We start from the raw sequence: 20041 nt of genomic DNA, 5'->3' as shown, positions 1-20041 counted from the left end.
TAAGGTGTACCTGATTTGCCCTGTTTGGCTAATTCCACATTGTTTAATTAGTTAATATTTGTGTATATTATCTGGATAAGCTGTTCCTTGAGCTTACCGTGTACTGTGTATTCGTAGAATGGAGTGGGTGGGCGTGTTTATGATTAGATTGGTGAATATTTTAAGCCTAATTTCCCAATGTATGACTGGTGGCTTATGACTATAGGTGTCCTGTGTAATTTAAACGGACTAATTTGAGCTACAACTCCTATGCTTGATGCCCGACCTTCTGAGATGTAATCACTCATATAATTTAAAATCTGCTGGTATTCAAATACATACAAGCATTGATGCTACAAATGTCTACAAATGAAAAGAACATTATATGTGCTTGTAAACCCTTTTTTATTGAAACAGTTTTGGTAAGTTGATGTTTTTCTTATCTATTGGATAGCATAATAAATAATGTACTCTGCACTGTGTGTAAAGATATGTTGTAGGTACTCCCTTTTTCATTTAATTATTATTAAGGGGATCAAAAGTATTCAATTAATTCACGCTGCTCTAGAATTATGTCTCAGAAATGGCAGCCATAAATATGTCCAAGATTGGGAAAACATAAGCATGAATTCTAATTTAAACAAAGCCACCATTTGTAATTGTTCTGTTAATTACAAAATATATTTATGTTACTAGAGACTAACTAAAATGAACTGGCCCTGCATATAGAAACTGCCAATGCAAAATCTTCATCTACTGTTCTGAAACATTAAAAAATATATTTATTAAAACGTTTCTACAGTATACTCTAACAACATGAAACAACTTCTCAAAATGAATGTTTTTTTAATATTGAACAAAGTTATTTTATATTATCATAGTTGTTAGTAACCCTTATGCTGCATACACACGATAGGTTAGTCTGATGAAAACGGTCTGATGGACCGTTTTCATCAGACCAAACCGATTGTGTGTGGGCTCCATCGGTTATTTATCCATAGGTTAAAAAATAGGAACTTGTTTTAAAATTATCTGATGGATAAAAAACCTATAGAAAAAAAATGATCGTCTGTGGGTACGTCCATCGGTTAAAAATCCATGCATGCTCAGAATCAAGTCGACGCATGCTTGGAAGCATTGAACTTCATTTTTTTCAGCACGTCGTTATGTTTTACGTCACCGCGTCCTGACACAATCGTTTTTTTAACTGATGGTGTGTAGGCACGACTGATCATCAGTCAGCTTCATCGGATAACTGATGGAAAAATCCATCAGACTGTTTTCATCAGACTAACCTATCGTGTGTACAGGGCATTGTTTTAAGTATTTTGAGATAATTTTAATGAACTGTAAATGTGGGGTTACTGGTCATTGTTGCCCAACTTTAACATTATATCAGTGCTTTATTCCATTCATTCCTATAAAAAGCAATCAATAATTTAGGCAAAAGCAGATTGTAGTAGCCCAGCCAGTAGACTTTTGATGCGGTGGCTATTCAGCTCGTGGCAGATTTCATAGTTAAGCTATATTTCACATTTACTGTGTCCCTGTTGGAATGATTTACCCTCTCTATTTGTTGTGGTGACTATTGTTACTGGAAAAAAAGTGACTTGAAATCCAAAAAGTTACAGTTGTCATTGCAAAAGAAGATAAGTAAACATTTCCAATGGGTATTTCTGTTCTGGTGATATCTGTGTCAGAGGAGAATTTGCCTTGCGTTTGATATGCTTCCATTGGCTTCCTGTTGAGTGTTTGCAACAAGAAAGTGAGGAAAAGTCTCCTCAAAGGGGCACATACAGAAGAAAAGTTACTGAGGTTTTAACTATCCACTATTCGAAAAAAAATTCACACTTCAGCTAGAGATATAATAAAACTTTTGTTGCTGCCCCCTGTTGCCCTCTTAGGGGTTCTGAACAATAAAAGGCAGAGACTGAGTTTTTGATCATGTGACATTGTGACTGCAGTCGATTGATTATGAGCCTCTCCCACCAGTTTCTGATTGCAAGTGGTGAGTGGGAGCTGTCAGTGACAAATTGGTCAGTGTGCTGAGAGTATGTAGTGAAAATGTTCCCAGCAAAGAACAGTGGGGTGCACCATGGAAGTATACAGTATGTGCGGCACATGGGCGATAAGGCTCACCCACCTTGCTGTCACACACATGCATTACATGCATTAGGTAATTGGCAAAATATAAAGTACATTCCACAGCCCTAGGTATTCTCTCCAAAATATAAATGGCACCGACTTCCAAATAAAACTGTATCAGATATGTTGTAAGTCTGAAATGTATGTTTAGAAATGTAGCAGAATAACTCTGGTGTTATTATAGGTTTGTTGTTTTGTCTCTAAATATTTTACCATAAAATAAATATGTTTAGATATGTTTTTGGTGTCCAGTTTTCATGGACGTAAAACAGCTTGATGATGATATTTTCACAGTCTGGGATTGTTAAATGTTCTAATATTGTGCTCACTGACATGTTGACACGTGTGCAGTAAATGCAAATGTCATCCAAATTATCCAACATGCTGGGATTAGACTTATTAAACTATAACTTTTTTAGTTGATTGATCTATTTATTTAGCTTTTTTGTTTAAGGAATTTGACTGTACAGCTACAGAGCATTGTGTATCAGGATTGTAAGACCAGGAAATGATTAGTTTGTGCTGAGCCTGTTAGCTTGCATAGGTATAGGAACATACAGGTTTTCTTTATTTATTTTTATTCTGTACAGCTTTAATCACATTACCTACCTGTAATGAAGTATGTCCCATATCATGCATGAAACTGGATCCTGGAGAGATCCTCATTGCAGGAGTGCCCTGCTCTCTTCCTGTCTCTGAACCTCCATCACTGGTAGACTAAGTTCACCTTTCCAGAAAATACCCTATGCAGTCAAAGGACCCCAGGATATCTTAAATACTTTGCAACTTTGTAATATGTTATTTTATTGTCATACCCTTAGGCCACTTGGGTCCCCATGAAAGTCCATGATAGTCTCAATCTTGTGCTTCTTGTCTGCCCCCAGGAAGCCTGTCTAAAATTGTTATTTTTAGTAATCCCTATGTCCTGGCTTGTTGCCAGGATGTGGAATCCATTTGATGCTCAGTCCCAGCATTGTAGGAGAGAAAACCAACGGTTTTCACATCCTAGGAACAAGCCACGGCATGAGGATTGCTAACCAAGTTTTAACCAAATAATTCATAATACATCTATAGCAAAAAAAAATATCAAGAACAGAATTATAAAATAGCAATGAGATGGTATTGGAGCCCGGTAGCACTAAATAAAATAAATAATGGACAAACAGAAATATGTTGGAGATGTAAAACCGAAAGAGGAACTACAGAACACATATGGTATTAATGTCCCATGGTGAGAAAGTTCTGGAAAATAGTTTACGAAATATATCAGAAGGTAACGGGAATAGAGAGGAGTCTAAATTTGGATACCTCACTATTATCTCTAATGCCAGAACATTAAGAAATATACTTTTCACCATATGACATCTGCAGCTAGAACAATAATAGCATGTAAATGGAGAGAAAATAAGAGCCCAAAAATTGAAGATTGAATATGTGAAATTAACGAAATACAATATATGGAAAAACAAATACGAGTAGATGAATATATTAACAGTCAAATGCCAGTAATATGGCAAAAATTGGATGAATTTAGGTTTTTAAAAGGAATGAAAGAATACTTATGAATTGAAAACTGGGAAAATATAAAGGGGGAATTATAAAGGAGAAGGAAAAACAGTAGGATTAGGAATGAGGAAAGTGAAATAATAGGGGAAGTGGGTATTTCTTTATTTTTTTGGGGGATATATGGGAGGCATGAGGTTGAATGGTAATGGAAGTTGGGTGGATGTTGTATATATTGTTTTAATGATACAGAGGTTTTCTACAGATTGATCAGGATTGTGTATATCAAATAATAAATAGGTATAGATAAAAAATGTAACAGAATCTTGGTTAAATGTTAAAAAAATTAAATAAAAAATGTATCAAAGAAAGGATAGAAAATGTATAATAAAGATAAATTGAAAACAAGTTTTTTTAAGGCTTCCAATGTGGGCAGGGGGCAAATGGCCTACAGTTATGACAATAAAACCAATGAATGTTTTAGGCCTCATACACACGATAGGTTAAGCAGAGGACAACGGTCTGAAGGACCTATGAAGCTGACTGACGGTCCGTCGTGCCTACACACCATCAGTTAAAAAAATGATCGTGTCAGAACGCGGTGACATAAAACACAACGACGTGCTGAAAAAAAACGAAGTTCAATGCATGCATGGATTTTTAACCGATGGACGTGCCTACTAACGATCGTTTTTTTTTCCCATCGGTTAGGAATCCATAGGTTAATTTTAAAGCAAGTTGGCTTTTTTTAACCTAAGGTTGGGGCCTACACACGATCGGTTTGGACCGATGAAAACGTTCCATCAGACCGCTGTGCTCTGGTTAACCTATCATGTGTCATGGCCTTACAAAGGTGCAGTTTTCTACTAGGGTTTTTTGACTGCTATTTTGTGGAGAAGGTGAACCTAGCTTTTAATGTTTACTTTGCTGAAAACACTATATAATTCACTCCCTTTAATAGTTGTTTGGATATCAGAAGTCAACAAGGAAATGGGCACTATTTATAGATATAGATACCTGAGCTCATTTTTGGGTTAGATTAGATTTTGCCAGTTGTATGTCTGACCATGCCCATTTTTAGATGAATGAATGTTAAACATTGTATTTTATTTTTTATATGGGATAAATGGCACTTCATCCAGCAGATTCTACTGATCATGTAATAGTTGTGCCAGAAAAAATATACTGAATAAATAAAAAAATGGAGGTCCTTGCGCAATAACTACAGAGCACTGACAGATTATTTCCATCTAGCATGATGCAAGAACTAAGCTCACAAGCTAAGCTGGTCTCTCTTTCCGCATTACAAGCATCCAAGTCAAGTGATAAATGAAACAGCTGTATATTTTAATTATAATACATGTTCAGCTCTCTGTATGTGGAACCTCACAGGTATTAAACTTAATATGAACTCTGATTAGTTCTCTACATAACAGGACTACCTCCCCTTCCAGTTTTCACATACTGTGGAAGACATTTCTTGAACAATTTCCCTCTGGATAATTTTGTTTACCAAACAGTTTAATTTTCTGAATCCCTTCCTGTTTCATCAGCAGTGAAGCCTGCACTTTGTCTCTGTCCTGAAACGGCATTGAGAGCTTCTCATCAACAGGGGAACAAACTGAAAGCTGTAGACACACAAGGCAGCACTTGGTATCACAAGCTGGATATGTTTTCATGAGATTCCTCACACATGCTTAAATCTTCAATGCTAGTTTAATTGCCATTCTGACTGTGAATGGTAATTGTTTCATGAATTTTGCATCCTGTGTTGAGCCAAAAATGAGCAAGACTCATTCAAAATGCCAGGTATTGTTGAAGCTTTTTTGGGAATATCAACGTTCTAAAGCTAGATCACATTTATCATTTATAGTATATCTAAAGGAAAAACGTTTTATACTGCATGGTGCAAGTTAGTAAATAAAAGGGCAGGATTGCCTGGAGTTTCTTTTTTTCTTGTGCCAGAATTTTTTTGTAATACCTTTATGGTACCCTTATATGGGTAAACATATAGCAGAGACATCATCAGAACCTACACAGAGGAACCCACAACTGACAATGTAACTATGAAGTAAAAACATTAAAAAATAAAAGAAGATACTAGGGTCAGAGAAAGTGCCCCAGTGGACAATGAAGCCCAAAAAGGGAGCATAAACTTTAGACACATTAACACTGCAAAAAATAACTATGGTGTACATAAAGATGAGACAAGAGAGGGAGAGCGGGAAATGGGAGGGGATGGGCAGGGACAACAGGAAGGTAGAAAACACAGGTTGGAAAAACACGGACAAAGTCCCCAAACCATGGGAAGAATAAAGAGAAACAAAAAGGAAACTCAAGTTCTCTCATCTGGAGCCTCGCAGTAAAAGGTCCAGGTTGCGAGACTTGTAGATATGCATTCATGTACACAAAATATTGCCATGGTCTTCAGATGAAACAAAAGGACTATAGAGAGTAGCCGTGGGGTCTTCCATGTCCCTAAGTTCATTGAGACTTCGTAGGTGGGTGCACAGATCTCCAGTATAGGGAATGCATGCCTTATCCACATTTAGGCTGTTCGCTTTGTGAAGAAATGTTTACTTTGCAATGGATGTTAATACCTGCTGGCTTCCATAATCCTATTGTGTGTAGGCACAATTTTTTTTTCAATTTTTTCTTGCATTTGATTGGCTACTCTTTGCAAAGTGAATTTTCACCATATTCACTGAGCTAAGGGGACATTCCCTTGCAAAAGTAAAACATTTTCACTTCAGTACTTTTCTTTAGTAAGTAAACAATATGTCAAAAATCTGGGATAATATCACAAAATAATAAACTAAAGTTGAAAATCAGCTTTTATTTTTGCAGCTAATGCAAATACTTTAGTTTGACCTTTGTATCAAAGTGGTTGTAAAGACAGGAGGTTTTCTTTTACCTTACTGGATTGTATGCAGAAAGGTAAAAAACCTTCTGCATGCAGGGTCCCTCACAGTCTCTACCCCCAATACATACCTGAACTCGATCTCAACCTAGCGATGTGCAAGAGAGCCAAGGCTCCCTTGACTCTCTTGCTTCTCATTGGTGTCATTCAGAACCAGTGATGAGAGAACGGGGAGCAGGGCCCAGCTCTGATCTGTGTGTCTTATGGACACACAGATCAGGGGGCAAGTGCGAGCATGCACAGGTGCCCCCATAGCATGCAGCTTGCTATGGAGGTGCTTGGCAGGGAGGGGGACAAGAACGCTGGCGGGGGACCTGAGAATGGGAAGAATTGGGGCTGCTCTGTGAAAAAAACATTGCACAAAGTAGGTAAGTATAATGTGTTTTTTATTTTAAAATGAAAAAACAATCCTTGTATTACTTTAACTTATGATAATCTCTTCTTCAACAGCACTAGACTTAGATAAGGTAATACTAGCAGCAAATCAAGTATGCAGCATGTAAATGAGTTGAAAAGAAGAAAGCTGAAAAGAGGAATGAGCAGTCAAATAACCTTATCAGTCTGCTGCTACTCCTTTAGGCCCAATTCCCACCTAAGCAATTTTTCTGCTTGAAGCTTGTAGCTCTAAAACACTCAACGAGCCAAATCCCATTAATTTCAATAGCCCCTGTTCACATATGAGTGTTCTGTTGCCTGAAGGAAAATGCCTGTCACTCAAAAAAGAACACACACTTATTATTGGCAGATTACAAGCATTTTTGGCCTTACAGACATTAATAGAAATGCTCGACTTGAGCGTTTTATGAGCGTTTGTCGCTCATTTTCTTCTCAAACAGCAGCTCTCCACCCCTAATATCCCCTTCCTCTCCTCCCCCTAGTGTTTTCTATTGGATAAACAAAAAACGCCTGCAGCTGTAAAATGCTTCTGAAACGCTTTAAAAATGCTTGTATAAAGATGCAAAGACACTTAAAAAAATGCCCAAAAAACACCAGTATATTGCTATGCTCAGGTGTGAATGGAGCCTCCCATTTTTTCAAAAAAGGTGGTGTTATCTGCCTGGTTGTGCTGTGTGATAAGACTATATACTGTAAATCCTGCCTAGGGTGGTCAGAAATGAAAATCCTTTCTCAGGTAAACCCACTCTCTAAAATGTATTTCATTTTTAAAATATGTTTACCTTGCATTCAGCTTTAAATTCATAGCTGCAGAACACACTTTTAGAGATGCATGCCAAACATATGCACTTGCACAGCTAGCGTGTGTCTGAAATCCAAATAAGAAAAGTGTTGAGCACACTAAGAAATTGGAATTGGTTTCTCAACACTCTAGTGTGCACTTGTGCTATGTCTACACTCCCCTTATCATGTATGCAAAATAAATAGTATGCAAATTGTATGGAAAAATTGTACACTATTGGTGTCAATCTGCTCTTAAAGGATCAGAAAGCTGCCCATTTTGCTTAGGGGCGTTTATCTTAAGTCAGGGGTGCTCAATCTTTTGAAGAGTGAGGGCCACTTCAGCGAATTGGTAACCGGTTGCATGCCACAATGAACTATAGGGTTCTTACTGCCAACCGAACAGCAAAATGTTAAAGAGTCTTTACTACCTTGAGCCCCCTATAAGGCTGCTTTCACACTGATGAGCTGTGGTTTACCCGCACAGCAGATGCAGTGCAGTGCACCAGTGGTTTTTATGCGGGTTAGTTGCACTGAGACATAGACTTCTATTATATCTTGAGAGTGTGGTGCACGTCTGAACTGCACCTTCAGATCAGTGTAAAAGGAGCATAATAACTTTTTTGTATAAGTGCTAATATGCCCATTGCAAAAGTGCAGTGTATGTGATGCTTAATACACTTACCTTTTCCACTTCCAGCTTTTGCTGGCATCGCTCTCCAGGCTGCTAGAAAGCTCCCAGGCAAAGTGCACTTGGTATCTTTCATTCTGGGGCAAGAGCCGGCACTACAGAGGAAGCATCAGCTCATGTGCCTCCTGCTCCCTCTGCCTCTGCTGCTGGCACTGGCTCCATGCACTTAGATGCTCTGGGATGGCGGGTCGGCAACCTGATAATCAGGATCTGGGCTTGCTGACCTGCCATTCCAGAGCATAGGTATGTGCTTCCCTGGTTTGAGGTTGTGGGTCGCAGCCCATGGGTTGGGCACCCCTGTCTTAAATCAACCATAGTGGTGTGTACTCACAACAGTGATTGCCTGTCCCCAAAATATATATGGGGAAATGGAAATGAGTGATCTATGTATTATGATTAGCGATCTAGGATATCTCAGAATTCAAATTTACCTTACAGTATCTCAGAAGTCTATTTTTGTAAGTTTGCTGCAGGGCTTTTTCATATAACAGCAAAGACAACCATGGTTAGGTAAGTGATTTTCATTTTTTTTTATTTAAGTACATCTTTCGATAGAGATCTATGTAAGAGGACTGTCAACATATAGCACAGCTGCAAGGGCTACATGCTGTGTTTAATATTTCTATCTCAAGGGCAATCAAAGGGGCTCTTGTATTGAAAGCCACTGGTTTATAAGTAAATTATATGCATTGCCAAACGATATGATGGAAATGTGACCATCCTGGTGATATTTCTAGTTATCAGAAAAAACACAGTTCTACACATAAACTCTTATCAAAGTTATAACAAAATGTATACCTAACAAAAACAGAATTTTAGAATTCTTTAAAATAAAATGGTGTCTTCATTATATTTTACTGTAAGATACCCATATTAGTTACATCAAAATTGGTACCAAGTCTTAAGGTACAATAACTACAGATATCATATGGCAATGGGTTAGACAGTAATGCTCTAGGGTACCTCTAGGGTACTCCAGGCTGTTTTTTTTTTTTACCATTGCTAAATGAAAATAGAAGGGGAGTCCAAAAAAGATGCTGCTAGAATCATTTATTAAGATAGTTGTAGTAATGTGCTTAATGGATTATTGTGTCAGCCAGGGGTCATACACTAAACCCATAAACATAAGGTTATCAATGTCACCTAAAATCTTCCTCCAAAAGCCCATGAGCATTTCACGCTAAAGAGTCATCTAGGGTATCTAGAACAACATAATCAAAAAGGCTATGGGAATTTGTAGACTTGCACATGTAGTCGGATGAAGGAAAACTTCAACAGTACACCCATTCCAACACTCAACAGTAGCTCACACTATAGAAATACAGAAAGGAGCACCAGACCAAAACCAGATAAAATAGTCCAATATCATTTTTAATTGCAGGTAAAAATAAGGTAAAAATCATATAAAAACAGCCAATGCATGTTGAAGAAACATCCAGCCCCCCTTCCCTCATCAAGGTTCATTGCAGGATACAATTTGGATGGAATCAGAAAAAACAGTAACTTTGCAGATCTATATTAAACCCAAAACTAAACTCTCTACATGAAGTAACAACTTGACAGCAGTTGCTGAGCAGCAATGGATCCAGGGTATCTACAGATCATTAACGATGGCAAGAACTAAATCACCACCCTCTGTGTTGAGAACATAAGGAAAAAAACACAATGCTAGAAAGGAATAAACAAAGATGGCATGGTAATTTGTAATACCACAAAGCCACTTTTTCTTTACAAGATAAAAAATCACCAGTAAGCTTATATCAGACTAAGTGCATGTGCTAATTGTTTCTCTGCTTGAGAGCAACTGCAACACTTGAATGCATTTTTTTTTTTTTTTTACAATATCAAACTCTAATCTAAAGAAGCTGATGTGCAGGATCCATAGTTAAGTTAAATTGACAGTGTGTAATGGCAACTAAGCTGCTTGAGTTAGGGCCACTAAGCATCTGGGACAGATTTAATTTCCTGCCGCAGGCCCTATTCCTTAAAACATTATTATTATTACAGTGAGTCCCAAAACCAAAGAACAAAAAGTTTACATTCATTTTACATATTTTTGCATTATAACTAATGTTTCATAATATGTATTTTCATAACCTCCCTCGGTTTAAATGCACTTATATACAGTATTTGGTATAATGGGGCATGATCCCACTGAGAATGTAATACACTGAGTTTCCAAATGTATATACATTTACCATTTATAATCAAAATCACATGGAAGAGGAACTTATTATTTTACTCATTTGACTAGGTTAATAATGTTATTCTTTATTATAAATCCATGTTGAATATCAGGCAAATATATATGTCATTTAAGCAAATATCTGCTCTTGACCCTTACATACATATGCCTCCGTACGAAATAATATGTTCAAATGAAAATAACTCACCGTGTAACTGGTGCACACACTGGAACACACACATAGCCCTGGCTCCACTCCATGGTAAATTGTCAAAGTAAGAAATGACTGCACTTCACGTGGGTTCCAAGTAAAGTTTATTGGAATATGAAAATATCCAAAATGACACCGAAGGACACCAGCAGTGGTCAATGTAGACGTGTTTCACACAACAGAAATGTGCTTAATCATTACCAGTAATGATTAAGCACATTTCTGGTGTCTTCCTTGACCACTTCCGGTATCCCCATGTATCATTTTGGATATATTCATATTCCAATAAACTTTACTTGGAGCCCATGTGAGATGCAGCTGTTTCTTATTTTGACAATATAATTGTTATTGCCCCACAATCACAGAATATATTTTAAATGATTCACATGTATATAAAAAAAAAGCAGTCTGAGTAAATGACAGGGGCATGAAAGGTGTTTTATCTGAAAATAGAGCTTTTACGATATGCTTCTCTGCTAGTGAAGAAGAAGCACAGCCACCTGCCGCTGTCCCAAAGGAGAGTTTTAGAAAATAAAGCTCTGTTGCATTAAATCTTATCTAGTGTTCGACACCTACCATAAACAAGTACTTTGAATGTGATATTCCCCTCTAGTGGCTGGAGGGGTTAAAACATTAATAAGGAGCTCTAGCCAGCAGCTGTCAACATCGGACTAAATAAACAAGGTAAACAGCATTACTGACCTGCCAAAAGGGACATATTGTAAACCATTTTTTTCATAAAGACAAATAAAATGCAATTCAGTTTTTCTGTTGAATCAGATGATTAATGGCATTTTATCAGCCTACTGCACAGTAATTCAGACAATACTGTTAAGAGCTTTTCACAAAGAGAAACATGAGACTGGATGCAATGAACCATCGCTTCTGATAAACTTGTACGACCGGCCAGAAGAGCAAAACTTAACTCACCACTGATGGTTTTATATTACTCATCACTGCAGCTTTAAAGTTCTCAGTCAAAAGACGACTCACAGAATACAAAATGAGGTGCTCTGTGTTTCTGCGATTACTGTTTGATCATAGACATTGCTAAGGGGAAGGTCAACGATGCAGACAGAGAAGAGTAAAGGCTGTGGCTGAGCAGCCATAATAATAAGCTGTGCTGGAGTGAAATATAAAGGTATTCCTAGTACTGCAGCTTACATCTCTGGGAAACATTTATGTGGACAATATAATGCGGACATTACATAGACTTTTTATCTAAATAGCAATTCTTCTTTCCTAGGATGGAAATTGTGAAAAAAGCTTCAGGTCAGGAAATATTAATAGATTTTAAGATAAAAAATTACATTGTCCATATTATTTCACTTAAACTGTATTTAAAGGTGCTTTAGCTTACACAATTTTCCAAGAGGTGAGGCATAACATTACTGAATATTCTTAATTAAACATGGAAGAGTCTATTGATTGTGGGGCATCTCTGTTTGTTTGCATTAAGCTCTATTCATTTTAGAGTGAATAGTACTCAGCTGTGGCTGCTCAAAGGTATCAGTATACCCAACAGTGAACGCACCGCCAGTAAAGATGAATGTTTGGAGTTGATGCCTACAAGAATATGTTTTTGTTTTTTTTGGCATTAAACTTTAATCATAGAATCATAGCAAAAACAAGCCTTGTATTTGTTATGATATCCGGAAGAGCAGAAGTCCTGCATTAACTTTCTTTGTGCTGTAGCTTGGTGAGCTCCCTTCAGACAACACCGCCTAGGGTCTTGTTCTGTTACCAGTCTATTGTAAATCAAATATGGACCCATAGGAAAAACTACTGTAAATTACTTCATCTGGTCATACCCAATTGCTGATGATGCAAATAATTCGAAATATGTAAAAATACCAAGCAGATATATAAAACAAAACATGATTATATCTTGATTATGATTATGTTACCTTATAAGTACCTAGGAAAAATGAATTCCCTCATCTCCACCATCCATAATTTATTTAAGTTGTCATATATATTTGCATTGCCTCTTTAAAATTCATATTTTCCACCCTCTGTGGCCATGCCTATTTTAAAGACTGAATATTTGATGCAGAATTTTTTTTTACCAAATCTCCTGTCTCACCTAATCTGTATTAAAATACTGTTTTGGGAGGTAATGGAAATGTTGAGTCCCCAAGGAGTTATGAAAAGGAGTATAATGAATAACAAGCAACCATTCAAGTCTTGGCACTCTTCACAACAAGCATGGTGTGTTTTGTCCTAATCCTAGTTATATAATTGTTGTAATCAAAAAATGAGGCATGACATTTGGTGAAAAGGGAAAAGAGAAGATTACACTTTTTAACAATAGAGTAAAACTAATATAATGTTGAACTTTTATTTTATCATCGAAAGGTATGTAACGCTATAATGAGTCCCTTTTCTTACAGCTGTAGCCTTTTTCAATCACAACTATGTGCTGTACAGAATATGTGTACAAAAAGTGTATCGACATAACTGGAAGAAATATTCGTACCAAGAGTGACTTAAAGTTGTTGTAAAGCCACTTGTCATGCCTCTACAATCCACTCTGTTAGATAATAACATGTGCCCCACTGTATGTCCTTTATTTAAAAAAAAATCTGGTTTCTGCTTTATATCAGAGCATCTACTGTCGCTCACATGACTCTCCGGCTTTTTCCTCTGCCAGTCTAACAGCTACTCCCACTGAGGTCAGCCAGGAGAAGAAAGAGAGAGGAGGAGAGAGCCGAGGAGTCACGTGGGCGCTGGGAGATGCTCTGATACATCTCTGTCTGTACCCCCTCAGTACCTATTAACAGCACATATCACAGTAATCCCAAAATCAGGGAAGGATCCCTCTTTGGTCAGCAACTATAGACCGATCTCACTATTAAACGTGGACCTAAAATGGTTTGCTAAAATATTAGCCAATCGACTACTCCCCTTGCTTGCTCAGCTCATCTCTCTTGACCAAGTGGGCTTTATACCAGGCAGGGAGGCAAGGGATAACACACTTTAAGTTATCAACATTCATCATTGGCTTACAACTAATCACCACCCAGGGTTTCTACTTTCCCTTAACAGACAGAAGGCATCTGATAGAGTGGCCTGGGACTACATGACGGAAGTTTTAAAGGCCATTGGTCTCCTTCATCGCATGCTAAACCTTCTACTTACTCTCTACTCTACTAAACAGGCACTTATCGAATGCCTTCTCAATATCACATGGAACACACCAAGGGTGCCCCCTATCCTCCTTGATCTTTGTCCTTACCCTTGAACTACTTCTCCAATGCCTCAGAGCAAACCCTGATATCAAAGGAATTGAAATATCTCACCACACTCACAAATAAGCAGCATTTCGCAGACAATATCCTTCTCTATCTCACTGAACCACAGACCACGATCCCAAACTTACTCAAAGACTTAGAGACTTTCAATTCTTTAACCAACCTACAAATACATTTTTCAAAATCCCACACCCTGAAGGTCACAATACCTATGGACACATGTTGACAATGTCCATCTAATTTCCCATTTAAATGGGACAAACACATAATTACGTACCTTGGCATTCAGTTACCCTCCTCCCTTGCAGACATATACTCAAAAAACTACCTACCGCTATTGCAAACCATAAAACACAACTTGATGTCATGGTCTACTGGTCTCTTCTCTTAGTTCAGCAGGGCTGCAATTATTAAAATTAACATTTTACCTAGATACTTCATACAAACCATTCTGATAAAACGTTCATCTATCTTCTTCTCAGCGCACCAGAAGGCCTGTATGGACTTCATATGGGGCAGGGCATGGCCAAGACTGAGTTAGTCTAGACTAACAGTTCCTAAATTTCAAGGAGGCATAGGTCTCCCAGACCTCCAGAAATATGATAAAGCCTACCATTTGGCAAGGATAATTGAACATCCACTTTAGGGTAAATGCTTGGATTCAGCTAGAACACGCTATGCCCCCTTCTCTGCTATCTCAACTCCCCTGGATAGCACCCAGACATACTCCTTTGACTAGCAAAGCCCACCCACTAATTCACCCAACACTAACCAATGTCCAGGAAGCCTGCCGGAAACACAAATTATCTTCAACCCTACTCCCTATGACTCCACTCCGACACAAACCAGATTTCCCACCAGGAGTCTCTAAATCCATTCTCACAGACTTGTGGCCCCACTCAACCATCTGAGTGGAGAAATTCTATGAGAGAGGCCACCTTCTCACACAATCTAAGCTAGCCTCCCGGATGACAAATCATACATTCCCATTTTGTACATATATGTACAGATTCGACACATTCTGTCTGGACCCAACTGGTCCAGACAGAAAACCCCTTTTGAATCAATGTGCCTGAAAACAGAACCTCAAATTCACCTAATTTCTGACACATATGCTCTATTATTTGCGGAACACGACCCCAAATGGGACCTGGCAAATAAAAAATGGGAAAAAAGGACTCTCTATTGATCTATTGGATCAAGAGTGGGAGAATATATACTGTATAGATGTATCCACAAGGGATCTGTTAATGTGTATGCCAAAGAGAACACTTTCAAAATATTTTCAAGATGGTACAGGACCCCCCTCAGGTTACATGCAATCTTTCTATCACTCTCCACACAATTCTGGAGATGTGATCACTTCTACACATTTGGTGGACATGTCTCAAAATGCAACCCGTCTGGAAAGAGGTTCACCGACTCACAAACCAAATTACCACTTATACTCTCAAATTTAACTAGTGCAGTTTTTGTTTACACCACTCTTCGATTCCAAAAACTGCCTACCTTTGCTCACTTGCCATGCACATGGTAAATGCAGCAAATATGGGCATACCAGCTAAATGACATTATCCAGAACCACTGTATGTGGCTGACTGGCTTAAGCGTATACAAAAAACTGCAGAAATGGAGGACCTTACACACCAAGTGAAAGACACCCCTTCTAAATTTGGCAAAATCTGGTTCTGCAGGTTACACTTTGTCACAACAGACAAATACAAGCAATTCATGACTTTTAAACACACTCAAAAGTTGCGGCGGGAGAGGAGGGTTAAATTCTTGACCCCGCCTTTTTCCCACCCTCACGATACAAGACACTCAGATAGCCCTCCTTCACCCATCCATAAAATATTCCCAGCCACTCCCGTTGATCCCTTCATACTTTCCCCTTCCCATTTTCATGATTCTCACAATACAACCTAGCAATTTTTAAGACCATGACAATGACTGTACGTAGCATAACCTGACAGTCTCTGATAGATCAGAGAGAACAGAGACTTAGCAGTTAAGCTATGCAACTTTCAGGACAAAATATACATAGCTTTCATCAGACGCCAGATACACCAGATTCATGTCTCAAGCGACCGTATGTTTATTGTCCTGTTATTTACATTACATTACATTTAATCTATTTTAAACAATCATATTTCTATATACCTATATTTATCGCAGTGGCTGTGTCTGCAAATATGCTTTCAAATGTTTTTTCTTTATCCCACTAAATAAAGAAAAACTTCTATAAAAAAAAAAAAGAAAAAACCTAGCTACAATTTTAAGCCTGAGCAACCATTTTTGTAGGGACACTAAAGGGAGGCACAGAAGAATTTAGTGCCCATTAAAATTAGGCCCATTAAAATAGGGGAAACATGCTTACAAGTATTTTGCTATGAGGAATCTTTTTTTTCATGCCTGGTGTGCCACATTGGTGTGTGTGTGGTAAACGATATGGCAAAATTAATTAGAAACCTCTAGCCAACATACTTTCTGTATAATGAAGCAATAGCATCTGTACACTGTGAAAGAAAATAATGCTGAACAGGCATCAACGAAGGTTCATCATATCTTCATAATTATTTCAGCTTTTCTCATGTTTTTCCTCTTCTTAATTAACTCCAAAACCCTTATCAGGAGCAACATTCTTTCTGCCCCCTGTAAATGCTATTGCTCCATCCCTTTCTTTGCCAAAGCATCTAACACTTTATTATTATTTAAGTTATAGTATGAATGCTCATAATCTATGCACTGATTTTTCATAACTGCATAATTGGTTTCACTGTCTGTTGTTACAAAAGAGTTTGAGAGGTTCTGAATTATGAATAATTGATTATAACTAGTAATTCAGCTTTTGATGAAACCATGATACAGTTACAGAGTGGTAAAGCTTTCCAAGTGTAGAATTGTTTAGGAAAGTTTCCATACAGAGCCCACTGCTCAGACACACACAAACTGTATTAAGAGCATCAAGTGCCTGAGGCTGGAAATCATGATGGCCTTTAAATCCTTGACATGCTGGATGGAGAAGATGAAATAGTGATCACTGGAGAGAAAGAGGGAGTGTATGCAGCAAACACTCTAATACATGTTTAGTTTCAGTTACTTTTTTTGTAATATAAATGCACATCACGCAGAACGGGTTCTCTTGTCTCTGCAAGGCTGCTCTTTACAATGCGCTACTTGTAGCCAAATGCAGCTTGATATGTAGCCTGGAGGACAATTTAACCTCTTGCCAATGAAGTCAACAGTGCAAAGCACAAATAAAAGACATTTGTATACTGCATATTATTCAGAAGAGTATCGTATACTATATAAGTTCATTCCACAACATCAGCTTAAAATGTTAGTGATCTTTATAATGTGTTTGAGGATTCACTGGTAATCAATATGTAGTGTTAAATCAGGTTTTAATTTGTATAAACCACAACTTTCTCTTGTTCATTATCATCATATTTTTAATTGCATGCGAAAGTTCAAAACCATAAAACAAAAAGACAATACATTTGCATTATAAGTACAATACAATTTACCTTTATAAAGTATACCAAACTGCATAACCACAAAGAACTTAAAAAACTGATTGGCTCTTTAAGAAGAGTCTTGTGTTAAATTTATTTTTAGATTTTTTTGATTTTGGTGACTTTTTCAGCCATTACTTTAAGTCTTTCAGATAAAGTAATTACACAAATCCAATTGATGAAAAGAAACAAAGAAAGATGTAAATTCACTGACAACCATTAGTGGTGAGCTCAAAAGCAGAAATATCAAGGATTACTTACATCCAGGCGTGTTTTAAAAAAGGAAAAACAAAACCTACAGTAAGACTTATAGTAATGGCACCCAGCTAGCTGTCACCTTTTCTAGGAAAAAAAAAATACCAGCCTGATGACCCTTTTCCTATTAATAACAGGCAGAAAAAATACTGTCCTGGTGGCCACCCCTACATCCATCAAATGCTAATGTATGAACTATTTGTTGTCTTGTGGAGAAAGTGGACCCCTATTTTATGCAGCATTTTATTTCACATTGAACATTCTAAAGATCTCTTTATTAAACAAATAAAAAGCATAATGATAGCCTTAATTTGTTCCTTTTACACAGTTAAAATGATATCTCATGACTTATTCTTTATCATTACCCTGGGTCTCTGTCTTTAAGTGGCCCAAGATACATCCTGATTGATATATTCCACTTTTCACTGCAATTTTTCCATTTAGTATACAATAAGAATGAAATAAACAGCTAAGTAAGGTTTACTTAGCAAGAAAAAAAAATCTATATCGGACATGTTTTTCTCATTCGCAAACCATAGGAATCATTGTGAATTATTTAAAGGCACTTCATTCACTTACCGGCAATGTTTATGAGATGCTGTTAAGGTTTCAATCACAAAACATTCACCATCATTCAAGCAGTAGGCAAGGTCCTTATCTTTACAAGGTTTAAAGTGCTCAGATCGCTCTGTGAAATAGGTGGTAGTATCTGGAATGAAAAGAAAAAAAGAACATATAGCATTATATAAAGTATTCACAAATATGGAAATGTAACATTAAACACGTACTTCTAATGGCTGGGTAATCAATGAATCAGTGTTAAACAGTATATTGCAGATGTTAAAAAATGGTATTAAAAGTCAAATGTCCATTAAAGAGCTATGTCTAATATTACCAAAAGTAACACAACTAAATATGAATGCTCACATCATACAGCTTAGATGGTCTAGCACAGGCATTTGATATGAGAAAATGTACTTCCCAATCCAACACAGATAACTATAATATGCACACACTTTACATTTTCTACCTTAAGGGGGCTTTTGCAATGAGCCCTTGAATAGCTCAAAGAGTAGATAACAGAATGGAAAAAAATGCAAAAGAAAGAAAATGGCTCTTTTATTCTGTATGATATATACGGTAATGTGAATAATACAACACAGTTGGTAACCAAGGAGTAGCAGTTATACTTGAATCATTTCATGTCATGGGCTCTGTCATAGAGGCACATTTTGCCCACTGTAATTATGTCCAAAAAATGTATTTTTTTATTTGGTATGGCTATGATTTTTTTTCTGTAAAATTGCAAAAGCACCGGAAGTCTGCAAAGTTAGGTTACTACAACAGTTATATAACATAACCCTCTCAAACTTCTGTAAAAGACTGTAAGTCTGCCTAGTTTCAAATACACCATTGCAGAGAAAAAAAAATAACATTATACCTCAAACACAAAACAGCTGCTTGGCATTTGGCAAAGTAAGGAGTGTTAGGAATCTTCCCTGGCTTGGGCAAGGTCACAATCAATGCATCAAGCATCTCTGATGGGAAGGACGAAGAGGCAGCAGATTTTTTGAACACTTTGCCAAGATACGGCGACAGAATTGATTTATACTCCTGATAATATACCCCTACAAAACCATCAGGTCCCGGAGATTTGTTGGGAGTCTATAGTTTTTTGAATTTCCACAATATTGAAGGGCGAATTCAATAGTTCAATTTGTTGTGGGGACAATTGAGGTAGAGACACTTTTTAAAAAAATTCACTGATTAACAATGTAGTGGGCTGGTGAGTGTCCTTCTTTCAAGTTATAGAGGGTGCCATAGTAATGACTAAAGGCATCCGCTACATCCTGAGGATGATACATTTTAGTGTTATGCAAGGGATGTAGGATGTAGGGAATTCTGGTTTTAATCCTAGCCCCCAACTGAATAAGAATGCCTCGTATATATGCTTTATGAGCAGTCCACAGAGTGAACTGGTCTTGATCAGGCGTGTCATTTATAGCGAAATACTCTTTGAGGTGCTTGTTTAGTATCAGGCTGTTGCAACAAAAACGAGTTGGCCCTCCACACAGGAGCTGAGTTTGTAGACAAAGTGTCCTTAAGAGACAGGTTTATAGAGGCATGATCAGACCAAGTTATGTTATTAATAGACACTGAAATAGATCTAGTCAGCTTGTTACGGTCAGTCAAGAACAGGTCGATCC

General features: G+C 37.4%; 1 protein-coding gene across 1 annotated transcript in view; it reads right to left on the bottom strand.

Annotated features, from left to right (window-relative positions):
• The window catches only part of NRG3 (neuregulin 3), a 1094068-nt gene that overhangs the window by 641067 nt on the left and 432960 nt on the right, over positions 1-20041 (bottom strand). The window contains exon 2 of the mRNA XM_040320723.1: positions 18414-18543. Within this exon, the coding sequence (XP_040176657.1) occupies positions 18414-18543 (130 nt within the window). The remainder of the gene's footprint in view (positions 1-18413; positions 18544-20041) is intronic.

The sequence above is a fragment of the Rana temporaria genome, chromosome 8 (genome assembly GCF_905171775.1).
Source record: "Rana temporaria chromosome 8, aRanTem1.1, whole genome shotgun sequence".
Classification (NCBI taxonomy): Eukaryota; Metazoa; Chordata; class Amphibia; order Anura; family Ranidae; genus Rana; species Rana temporaria.
This window is presented reverse-complemented; position numbering and strand designations above follow the sequence as displayed.